The sequence below is a fragment of the Streptopelia decaocto genome (assembly GCF_964273445.1).
Source record: "Streptopelia decaocto genome assembly, chromosome: 2".
Classification (NCBI taxonomy): domain Eukaryota; kingdom Metazoa; phylum Chordata; class Aves; order Columbiformes; family Columbidae; genus Streptopelia; species Streptopelia decaocto.
This window is the reverse complement of record NC_138655.1, coordinates 70,315,382-70,327,633: the sequence shown is the minus strand read 5'-3', so window position 1 is coordinate 70,327,633 and position 12,252 is coordinate 70,315,382. Positions and strand designations below refer to the sequence as shown.

Below are 12,252 nucleotides of genomic sequence, written 5' to 3'. Positions count from 1 at the left end.
ACATGGTGTGAATTTTTGGGTTGTCAGACCCAGGGATAAGAGTTGGTCTTAATGATCCTTGCAAGTCCCTTCCAGCTCAGGACATTCTGTGATTCTATGATTCTATTTTAGGCCATGTGTTTGAAGTGGTTAGGTATCCCTGAGTTGTGAAAAAGGGCAGGAAATGAGGCATGGTGCTAAAAAGGCTCATGTTGACCATTTAGTATGCAGAGCAGACACTGTTAGAAACATGTTTTGAAAGGAAAGCACAATATGTGTCTGCAAGCATGCATCAATCCAACTAAAAAGATTTTTGCCACCTTACACTTGCCAAAGTGGTTGTGTTTTCCTTTCTTTGAAAGCTTGGCATTCATTGTGTTCAAACAACTTGGAGCTCGCTGCAGGATAAAGAACTGCCTGCTTAGCATGGATGAGGGCTTTCTGTGAGCTAAGAAAAGAGGCGAGCTTAAAATCCTGCCACCTAATTTTAGTGAAGTGTATCATAGGCAACTGAGAGAACAGAGTCCACCAAATCAGTCCTTGCTGCTTGTCTTTAGTAAAGGAAATGAGTGGGTCCTTCTGTAAAGTGCCACTCAGTAAGGGAATATGGATCGAAATCAAATTACATCAAAAAGTATGATTAGTTTAGCAGAATAAAATTGGGCAATGCTGTGAGGAAATCAAGGTAGTTTGCTTTGTGCTTTAAAATATAGCTTTATGATGCTACACAATATTGATTGCATTGATAGGTATAGCTTTAGTAAAACTATTTGAAATGAAAAAAGCTCTCCAGGTATGCTAGGCCCTTCATACCCATATTTGTTAAGTACTTTGAAGTCCATGTGTGGCTAGGTAGCCCTGAGATGTAGAAAGGGGTAAGAAATGAGAGCCTACTGTTAAAAAGGCAGATGTTGACATGTATAAACAAAAAACAAACTTTGGTTTTCGAAAGTGACCAAGGTATTTAAGTTTTTGTTCTGATAGTTGCCACAGTATGTTGTCATTTGCCATTTCCAATTTGTTTAGCTAATGCTTTGTAAAGGTGTGATGGGATGTTTCGAATTATGCTATTAATAGCTCACATGATCTGAAAGAACACCTCATTTCACAAGTCTGGACAGAAGAGAGAATGGACTCAGTGGTGCCTTGCTGGCTGTACAACTACAGTCAGCTTATTGCTGCCCTAACAAGTTTCAGACTTCACTTAAATAAAAAAGCTACACTTTCACATCTTGCAGCAAAGCAAAATGTCTTACATGGTTTCTGTGACCAGCAATGGTGTGCTTATGTATTTCATTAGGGAGCTTGAGGAAGTGGAGTGGTATGACTGAGGCAGCAGCTGTCCGTTCCCAGTTTTCAGAGATGGCTGTCAGGCATTTTAGATGTCATCCTTTCTTAGAAATCGGTCATTTTTGGAAGACTTCAAATAAAACTAGTGCAGGTGGCCTCGCTTACTGTGGAGTCCTGACCTTCACCGATATGTCTCGCTAATAGCTGCCTGGAAAGCTGAAGTGTGAGAGACTTTTTGAAGCTGAATAGTCTGCCGAGGCCTGTCAACTATCTGGTGAAATACCCACTAATGTGTATTTGGTTATGCAGCTTATGAATTTGTGGTGTTCAAGCCACAGAAAGCTTTGGAATCAACAACCAGATATTTAGTTTGATAATTTTTTTCAGGATCCTGTTCACCTGGTAAAATCAGCTGAAACCAAATTGGAAAGCCAAGGCACTCATCATCACTGAGAAGCCCCATTGTCTCTTAAAAGAGATTATTTAATCACCTTATTTCTGCAGATGCTCTGGGCCATTTGCAGGCTCTGGTTAGTTGCTTCCTTGCATCCCACACTGAGACCCATAACCCTCAGGCTTATAAGGGTTATAAATTTTTCCCTGAGAGCCCTGTGAGTCTTTCCCCTCAGAAATTTTTGGAGATCATATGTCAGGATGGCAGAGTCCAGGAAATAAACAGTTTGATCCCTTTGCTGAAAGTTCAAGCAAGTGGCTGGGTCTAGGAGCAGAACAATTAGGATCGATTGTCTCATGCAAATGAGATCTCCAAGATTTACTTCTTTTTCTCCATGACAAGATTTGTGCACTGTTTTTCCTCAGAAGTTTAGTCTCTGTCCCAAACCCCTGTGTGAGAATGAAGATGAATGGAGATGAAATATATGTGTTGCACATATTAGAGGATATGAGCATAGGGCTTGTCAATAACCCAATTCTTCTTTAATCTACCTGAAGACTGCTGTTCTGGGGAGGGCATCATGAACTAATGATTAGATTCAAAGGTACTCGTGATTTAATCATTATATCAAATGCCAGTAACCTTCTGCCTTACTGTGTTTTTATGCTACTTTTACTGTCAGTGTTGTTTAAAAAAATAATAACAATAAAAATACTAATAAACTGGCAGATGGTCTACTCATCAGTTTCCAGTGCTGAACAAATGGTTTGAATTAGTCATAGAGTGGAAATAAAGAATAGGAGCGTTTTAGCGCTTGCTCAGGGGCACATCAGGGGTGGTGACCAGCAGGATCAGAAATATTTTGCCCAAGTAGATTAGAATTGCTGGTGAGTAGGTCGTTGTTATGGGGACAGTTGCACCCTGGATGGTGTGAGAACCTGCCAGCAGCTCTGGTCCCATGAAGGCAGGGGGGATCCTCAGCAGCTGGCACCGCTAGTGCAGGCTCTTTGGCTTGGCATTCTCTCTTTCAGATACTACGGTACACAGCACAGCAGCCTCTCAGCACTTGGACTCGAATGCTTTTTGTCAGCTCCATCTGGCTTGCGGTGTTTACATAAAGCTCAAGAAGGAGGAGAGTCCCTTTGGAAATAAAACTTACTGTTTCATTGCCATCTTTAAAATGCCCCAAAGCAGTGCAAAACCTCTGGAGTGAAGGCCCTGCACCACCACAAAATACTTGTGGGATCCCTGGGTAGCTGCCGAAAGCCCTAGTTATTTGTAGGAGGCAATTGAGAATACTGCTGAAGTGTTAGCATTCAAAAGTGCATCAGAAGCATTTTTACATCCATCACATGGCTACTGCTAAACTCACCACGTATGGATGTTCATATGATCCTATTTGCAAGCTGCCCTGGCTCAGCTGAGGGGCTGTTGCCTTCTTGTTGTTGTGGAAGAGAGGAGTATGCACTAGAAGGCCAAACTTCTTCAAAGGACACTGTGAAACACCTCTTATGAGTTTCAGACTCAGTCTCTCTTTTTTATGAACTTTTTAAATGAGTGTTGGTTAAGCACTGTGAAATGCCCTGAAGCAGCTACTCATAAACCTGTAATTTGATGTTAGATATGACCTAAGTTACAGATTTCAACATGTGAATATGGATGGATGGATAACACATCTCAAAACATCTATCATGCTATCAATAAGAACAGGTGTACATCAGAATATTTTCCAAACAGTCATTTACAGGGGAAGGAAAAGACAAGGATTATACTGAGGGATTTTCCTCCTTTTCTTTTTTTCCTTAGGATATTAATTTATTAAGGTAGAAGCTTGTAGTGTCTGAGTAAGTAGTCTTTTTTTTTAATTTTAATTTTTATGTTTTTAGCTGAAAGGCAGAGCCAACATTAACAGAAAGAAATGCTTCTTTGTTTATGTTTATGGAAGTCAGTATAAGAAGATGGACAGCAAATACAAATGCTGTGACTGAGACTGAATAATTCCCAGTTCAACAAATTGAAGATTATTTGCTTGCTTGACTCTTAGTTCTTTGCCTGATTGACCAGGAAAAGTCTCTTGCTGTCCACACTTAGCTCCAGCGCTGTACAAGGAGCCAGATGAATTATTGGTACTGGAAGGGGACAGTTTGCTACTTTGATGAACTAGCTATGTTCAGTGCTGGAACAAGGCTGTAGTTTGGATTGGCAGGTCTGATAGCTCTTTGGCTATATTTTTATTCTCTCTTCTCCTCCAAAACAGCTTCTATCACTGTAGAAGACTACAGCAAAAACATTTAGTTCTTCAGATGAATAAACATAACTTGCACTGAAAATCTATTGCTTTGTTTTAATGAGACATTGATCAACAAAGTAAAGATCTCAACTAATCTGATGCCTTTGTGTTGTTTTGCTTTTCTTTTTAATTTTAAAATGCATTTATTATGCTAAAAACTAATTAAGAAGAAATATCTTAGAGAGCAATACTTTGAGAAGGAAAGCTGCCACATGTGAACAAGCATGTAAAATCCAATAATTAAAGGGAAAAGATAAATGTTTTGAGCCATACTGACAGCAGAAACTGAAAATACTGAGATCCTTTTTCATCAGCATTTTAGACTTTTCAGATCAGAAGAGAAAAGGGTTATATGTTGTGCAATGCATAATACAGCTCTAAATTCAATGCGTCTTCCTTGGGAAGTTGTCCTCAGTTTGGGTGAAATTTTTGGGAGTAGACTGCACTAGTTGTCATATTTCATTGAGAAACAAAATGGACTGAACAAAAAATATTAAATTATGAGAACAGCAAGGGACAGGAGTCCTCAGGTTATTCCTGTATACCTACAAGTGCACTGGAAGATATGGGGATGTTGAGGCTAAAAGGGACCTGCTATCTAGTCTGACCTGCTGTAAATCACAGGTCAAAAGATTTCACTCATTCTACCCTCACTTCTGTACATAATTTGCTGAAAGTTGGCCAGTTTTGATTTAAAGATGTAAAAGCTGAGGAGAGCAGTCTTAATGAGCCACCCTGTCTTTCTTCAGTGTTTGATCCTGTGATTAACCACATCTGCTGGCTACAAATTTTTCAAAACACGTTAATACAGATGTGTTTTTCAGATGCAGATGTTCAACATAGCAGGCCTTGTTTTGCTCTCTTGTGCAGTGGGTTAGTGCTTGGTTACTGGCACTGCTGTCCTGATTTACCAGCCGGTGAGTCAGGACTTCTGCCGTTACTGCTGAGAAGTCACCCGGTGTCACAGGAGCTCAGGCCAAGTCCAGGTGAAGCTCAGCACGTCAGCCTGTGCTGCAGGAGCGCTTGCTGCAGGAACGTCCCCATACCACTGCGTCCAGCCCTTGCCTCAGCTCCACCGCTGATATCTGCCTTGTCTCTCCCTTCGCAGAAAATCCTGACCATGATCCCAACCGAGGAGGAGAAGCAAAAGATCCAGGAGGCACAGCTGGCAAACCCTGACGTCCCCCTGGGCAGCGCCGAGCAGTTCCTTCTCACCCTCTCCTCCATCAGCGAACTCTCCGCCAGGCTCCAGCTCTGGGCTTTCAAGATGGACTACGAGATAGTGGAAAAGGTGAGGGGAAGGCGGGGAGGCAGGGGTGGAGATGCTTCCGAGGCTTTGCTTAATCTTTCCCTGACCTTGTTATTATATGAGCATATATTTTGAGGAAACGGTAAATGGGTTGCTTTTGTTACGGTGGCCAACCAGGAAACAGCTAAAATGATCCTTCATAATCTGTTCCTTCTATAAAAGAAAATTAAAGATTATGTTTTCCTTCCTTTAATTAGGCAGTAATGATGTTGGAACAAAGAAGAGAGCTAAATCCTTACCACATCTTCTCCAGATGTTGTTATTCAGGAAATTCTTACCTCAGAGCAGTAAGAATTTTTCTTTGGATAAAGATTGAATGAGGACTACAATATTCATCATAAAATGAGAATATTGATCTTACATCCATTTGAACTGAGGAAAACACCATCCATTAAAGTTATTTCTGTTTATAACTCTTTTTCAGAGTTATAAACAAGAGATAAGACATCCTTCAGGGGTGTTCTTTTTAGTTCAGTCACAGAAAGTTGTTGCCTCCTTCTTCATGGATGGCATTTATTCAGAGAACACTGTAATTGGTTTTTCTGTCATGAATGATGAATTACAGACAAAAAATTCAAAATGATAGCATACAATTTCAATACATTAGTGAAGCAGAATGAAACTGTGTAGGAGATTTCAGCTACGTGCTGGCTTTCAACAGCTCTTGCAGGAATCTCAGTCCAGGAACCTTCCTCTGTCTGCACTTCTGGCATACAACCCATTAATTGCTCTTCAGGCAGTTCTCTCCTGTATATATTAATTTTGTAGGTGTACCTGCGTATGTATATTAAAAAACTTTGTGTGGTATGGATTCTGATAAGTGTGACATGCTTATGAATGCCTTATGTTTACCTAGCTGTGGTTATTTCACAAGTTATACAACAGTGGATTGATTTGCAGATGATGCTATCAAGATTACTCAACCTCTGCTTTATTTTCATAGATTTAAGGAAATGCAATCACACTCATATTCGGGATTTTTTAACTGTGACATTTTAGTCTTAGACATTTACATTTCTGGCTTGTAAAACATTAAATACTTGTATATGCCTTGAATACTTTTTTTTCCTTTTTTTTTTCTTTTTTTTTTACGCTGGTACAGCAATTTATTCTACTTTGAAGTTACCACATGGCTAAATTGTTCCCTGCATGTTAACTGAGTCAGCTGTAGCTGTTAATCTATGTGTATACCTAGAATTTCCAGCCTCCTCTCAATCAAAAAGTAACATTTGAAGCACTGCTAAAAGCTGAAGAAATTCTGATAGTTTGTCCATCCTATAATATTTATGCCACAGAGTTAATGAATTGCCAGCTAAAATCCATGTAGAATGGATGCTAGCATAAAAGGTCACAAATGCCTAAATTGCTCAAAGATCTCATGGCTGGAGTGAAGATAGGACCAATATTTTTATCACTGTTGAAAGGTAAATAGACCTAACTACACTAGTTACCATAAAATGATACAGGAAATAACATACGATAACTCTGATAAAAGGAGCATGTGATAAGAAGCCTAGGAGACAAGCATAGGTATGGCAGACACCTTGGGTCTTCATTTGGTGAAGAGGAAGATAGAGGATCAGACACCAGAGGGACAAGGGAGAGCAAGCAGTTTAGCCTCTCCAGTAACAAAAGGTTAAAGGCAGTTCCAGGTAACCAATAAACATAAGTGTTACTTAGACTGAGATACCATGAACATATTCAATTAAAAGAAGGAAGTAGTTTTCATTAATGATTGTGGAAATAAAAGAGTCCCAGGACCTGCTAACATTCTTCCATTCTTGAAACCATGTTTCTTCAGAAGATCCATCTGCAAATGGGCAAACACTTTGTGAAACTCGAGTGCCAAATCACTTCCCTTCACAGGCTGGTCTTGATTAAATGTAAATATGGCAAATTACATTTTGGTCATCTCAAAGTTCCCATCCCAGCCAAATTTTTACCCCTCACAGCAAAGCAAGCATGTGAGCTTGTCAAGGTGCAGTAAACTAAACTTGTTACCAGTATAGCAGTTTGGTAACAACACAGATGGCAGATCAGCTGTACAAAACACATCTGCTACATTCTTCCTGTCCCAGAACCACTGAATTCATTGCACGCATATAGTTTAGTTCATTTGTGCATGCATGTCAAACATTTATCTGGCACTATCAGATGTCTTGCAGCCAGAAATTTAGGACAAATCTACAAGTTTCATTCAAGCATAATTTCAAGGTGAAGAATAAAAACGTGGTAAATAAGGTTATGTGTTAAGGGTAAGAGATAGCTCTGCAATTATGTCTCTGCTCTCTCTAGGTAGATGGCGAGTTTTATAGGGAGCAAGGATGGGTATACCATCTGTTAATACAGCATCTAGTGCATTGTCTTTTATTGGTTTTTTAATACTACAATGAAATAAAAAGTAAAGAGTAATTATGAATGTGCACTATATGGAAGAAAGTCTAAGCTTGGACAGCTTGCATGTAAATAGCTAAATGAAGGACTACAGTATGGCCTGCTTGGAAGCCTTTTATGCTATCTTTTTATTTACCTTCAGAATGTTTTAAATTAACTTTTTAGGAATGATTTTTAGCAGGTTGCAAATTGATGCAACTAAATAGTTCAAAAGCCTGTGTTTACAGCAGATGCAGAGCAGTTTGATTCATCCCCATAATGCAACAAAAGAAACTAAATGAACCCCAACTCATAAAGCAGTTAGAGAATTCTATGCAGCAGTTTGTTGATTTTAGTTTAACTTGATTGACTTGGACTATTTAGCACCTCTCCTCTGATATATGAATTACTTTGCTCACTATGCCATCTCAATTTGTCTCATATTTGTCATATTCTTTTCAGTAGATTAATTGTTCTGTACTGGCTAAAAATGTATGTTTCCTTCATCCTTGTGTTCTTAGTTATGGTAAAAGATCACTACAATTGTTGAGTGGCCCATGGTATTTCTTCAAGAAAGTGAAGTTCTTGGTTATTTGGCCTCTTGGTCTAAAATGACAGCTTAAATTTGGCTTCTTGGCTCATAGAGAACGTAATAATTTGAGAAAAGAATGCTGCTCATGGATGCTTAGGATGGCATTTGGAGAAAGAAACAATGTGGACTGTTACTGTGCATGCAAAATAAATAGCCCTGGGCCTTGCACAAAGACATAGAAATAAGCTCCATCAACTCAGTTACCCTCATTCTCTTCCTTTGAACTCTGGTGTAGTTCACTTCCCGAGGTAATGGAACAGAATTTGTCTTCAAGCCTTATCTGTTTACATACCTATACTCAGAATCTAACATGTGTGGATGGAAGATTAATTAAGTTAAGAGATTAAATGAGAACACTTGTAAATCTTGATGTTTGCAGTGGGTTTTTTTTGGTTTTAAAATCACACAAGCACTAAACTGTAACAAAAACTCAGAGGTGGCCATCGTTTGAAGAAATCTTTAGGGTCAGGCTGCAAACATCCAGTCAGACTACAAACATCCAGTCAGCCAGGGTTCTAACTTTTGTTTGTTTGTTTTTCAAATATTAGGAAAAAAAATAGTTATAAGAAGCTTTTTTATCAGTTGAGGCAGGGGGATGTTCATGCATCTAACTCCAGTGAAGCAGCCCCTTCTCTGATTCTGTCTCTCCTGTTTGGAATCACAGAATAATCCCCAGGACAAGTAAGGCAACTGCATACATAAAGAAGCAACATTAGGAAAGTATTTTATGTATTTTTTTGCTGTCCTTGCATGTGATTTATTAGCTGGAACATGGAAGAAGGCCAGCACACATGGCCAGTTTGCTCTCTGTGAGACGCCAGTTCAGGAACTTTTTGCAGTAATTAATCTAAACCATAGAATTAAAAACTTAAAACAGCTTTAAAGCAACTACGACCTTCACTTTCTTGTTTCTGTTCACATGGCAGGAAGTTGCAGAACCGCTTCTAGACCTGAAGGAAGGGATGGACCAACTGGAGCATAATAAAACTTTGGGATTGATCCTTTCTACTCTACTAGCCATTGGGAACTTTCTGAATGGAACAAACGTAAGCCTGATGTCCCATCATTTCCCCAAAGCTTTTTCCTTCAGAATACCCAAAGTCAAAACATTATGACAGTTGCAATATTTATTTTGTACCAGAACAAAAATGTAGAAAACAGAACCTACTTTTATTTTTTATTGTGTGTCAGGGTGCTCTTTGCCTCTGAGCATAATCTGGAGGAGCTGTGGAGCTAGGGATCCTTCTGGTGTACCTCCCTTGAGGTTAGCATTGATGGTTTGGTTTAGTATTTGAATGGGGAAGCCATTCAAAATGTGAGAACTATGCTATTAGTCACTTCACTGCAGACGGAGTGATTTTAGGCCTACTCTTCAGCAAGTTAAAAATAAATAAAAGCAATCAGTTTCTTCTCCTTTAGGATACTTCTTTCCCCTCTGCCCCTACTTGGTAATCATTTATATCTACCAATCTGCATGGGAAGGAGTAAACATTTTTACTTTTACATTTTTCCCTTTCGTCCCCCTTACAGGCCAAAGCTTTTGAATTGAGCTACCTCGAGAAGGTTCCAGAAGTCAAGGACACAGTGCATAAGCAGTCCCTCCTGCACCACGTCTGCACTATGGTGGTGGAAAAGTTCCCAGACAGCACTGATCTTTATTCTGAGATCGGGGCCATCACTAGGTCAGCCAAGGTATGTCTAGTGGGTAAATATATATATATATATATATATGTATATGGTTTTTTTAAACCCACTTTAAAGTGAAGTATTTATGATTTTATTTTATTGCATTTTGTTCCTTCACTATCACAACAGGTTTTATGGACTTGGATTTGTTTTGTCATTCCCACTGAATTTCAAAAATGCAAGTAGACTCTCTTCTGAGCTTTATCTCTATCTGTAAGGTGGTTTCCTCATCAATGTACTCATAAGCAGTCATGTTATGACAGCCATTTTAATGTGATATACATTACTAATGTATATAATATTAGGAGCAGTGTTCAGGTTAAAACTTTATTTGACCAGTATGTTCAAATATATTTCCTCTGTGGTTTGAGAGAACCTCTTTTTCAAGGCAGATGCTTCTCTGACTATCTTTTAAGGGCAATGGAAGGAATGAATTTTTTTGTAATGAAATTGTTTCCAGAATGAAAGTGTCCTTGAAATATTTTGTTTAACTCCTTTTCTGTCCTCTTCCTGATAATAATTTTGATGATTAGGAGTTAGGGAAGATAAATAGAAATAAACGAAACCTGTGGCAGCACCTCTTTTTAAAAGGTTATCATCCCTTGGCTAATGCGTAGGTCTGGTCAATGGCTTTATTTGGCATGCAGATTATTTATTATTTCTGCTAAAAAACAGAAATGATAAAAACACTGTAACCTCACTCTTGGAGCTCTCAGAGTATGAGGTTTCATGGGTGACCCTTAAAAACAGCACATCAGTCATTACTGGAGTAAACATGACAGAATATAATAAGGAGATAACAAACATGAAAGTTCTGGTGTGGAGTCATGTCTCATGTGAAAATGGAAATAATTACAGCAGATAATACTGATATCAATCAAGTCCAGTGTCTTGATTCAGATAGTGGTCAATACCAGCTCCTTGAGAGGAGAGCACAAGAAGTTTTGAAAAAGGAGGAAGATCTCTCCTAGAAAAAAAATATTTCATGAGTCACAATACTAATTATGTGCATCAAAGGGAGGAATGATTTCTTTTCCAAAAGCCACTTTGTTGGGATATTTGGAAGGTGGGGGAGGGGGAGCCCTGTGTATTCCAATTTTTTAAAACCGCGAAAATTAAATCTTATTTTGTTTCCTAGCGCAGTTCTTGTGGCAGTGAATTCATCATCTCATTTTGTCTGTTGTTGCATTTGCCAGCTTCAGGATTTACTGTCTGAATATGTTGAACAGTTGAAACGTTTATTATCTCTCTATTTCGTAGAATAACTTAGGTTGGAAAGTACTTCTGAAGGTCATCTGGTCCATCACCCTTTTCAGTTCAAGATCAAATTAAACCAGACTTCTAAGATCCTTGTTTAAGTCTCAAATAATCTTCCTACTATTTTTTTTTTTGGGGGGGGAGTCCCTTTCATATTTTTTCTCCATCTTTTAGAATGAATCTGGTCCTGTCTGCAGTGAGCACTTGATTGGGATCTACAGTAATGACCATGATCTGCTGAAGCAGATTTACTGCTTATCTCTCAAACCCCTAATAATCTTAAATCAGGACTAATCTGAATAATTTCTTGCCATCTGTAGATTTTACCCTTTCAGTGTTTTTCCTTGTTTCCAGATAATTTTGAAATACAAAGTAAAAACCACGAGACACCTACTCTTAACCCTGTCATCAGATGAGAATCAATGTCTTCCTTCTTCTCTTTTGCTCTCTTAACCTTACATTTCATAGGTGACCTGCATGAGGCTCCGGAAAAGATTTTAGAAGTCTAATTGTCTTTACTTGCTCTTATCTGTCCACTCTTTTATAAAAATATTCAGAATCCAGTGATTATTTTGATGTTTTTAATATTCTGTTATTCAGCCTTCCAGCCCGGTTAACAGATACAGTGATAAAGCTTGGAGCTCTACAGTCTCTTGAATCAGCCTTGCTGCTTTTGTACAGATAGCTGAAACTTTTTCTATCCTCTGATTCTTTAAGTTACTAAGTGTAGTGAAAGAATACTCATTTGGTAGCTCAATTTCTTTAATTATTGTCAGAATTCTTGTCTTCTGCTTGTTTACTGCTTTGTAAGGTATCATCCTCCTCCAACACATTTGTTTCTGCCAGCAGGTATTCAAACCTTGCTATTAGTTGACATCTATTTAAAAAAATACAGGAAAATAAAAGCAGGTACAAGATGCATTTCTCCCCAACATCCTTTGTAATGAAGCTGGATGAATATAAGTCATGTTGAACTTTTGTCTTCCTCAGTGGCTTTCATGTCCAGTGATTCAGGACCTCCTAGATTTTTTTTTATAACATAAAGGAATTTGTGGCTTTTTTTTATAAGCTTAGATATTTGC

The 12,252-nt window shown here is 38.6% G+C and overlaps 1 protein-coding gene across 2 annotated transcripts in view; it reads left to right on the top strand.

Moving 5' to 3' along the window:
- Positions 1-12,252, top strand: part of FHOD3 (formin homology 2 domain containing 3) — a 384,646-nt gene that overhangs the window by 331,158 nt on the left and 41,236 nt on the right. For both annotated transcript variants that reach the window (XM_082045688.1, XM_082045687.1), the window contains exons 18-20: positions 5,062-5,244; positions 9,154-9,273; positions 9,758-9,919. In XM_082045688.1, coding sequence (XP_081901814.1) covers positions 5,062-5,244; positions 9,154-9,273; positions 9,758-9,919 — 465 coding nt within the window. The remainder of the gene's footprint in view (positions 1-5,061; positions 5,245-9,153; positions 9,274-9,757; positions 9,920-12,252) is intronic.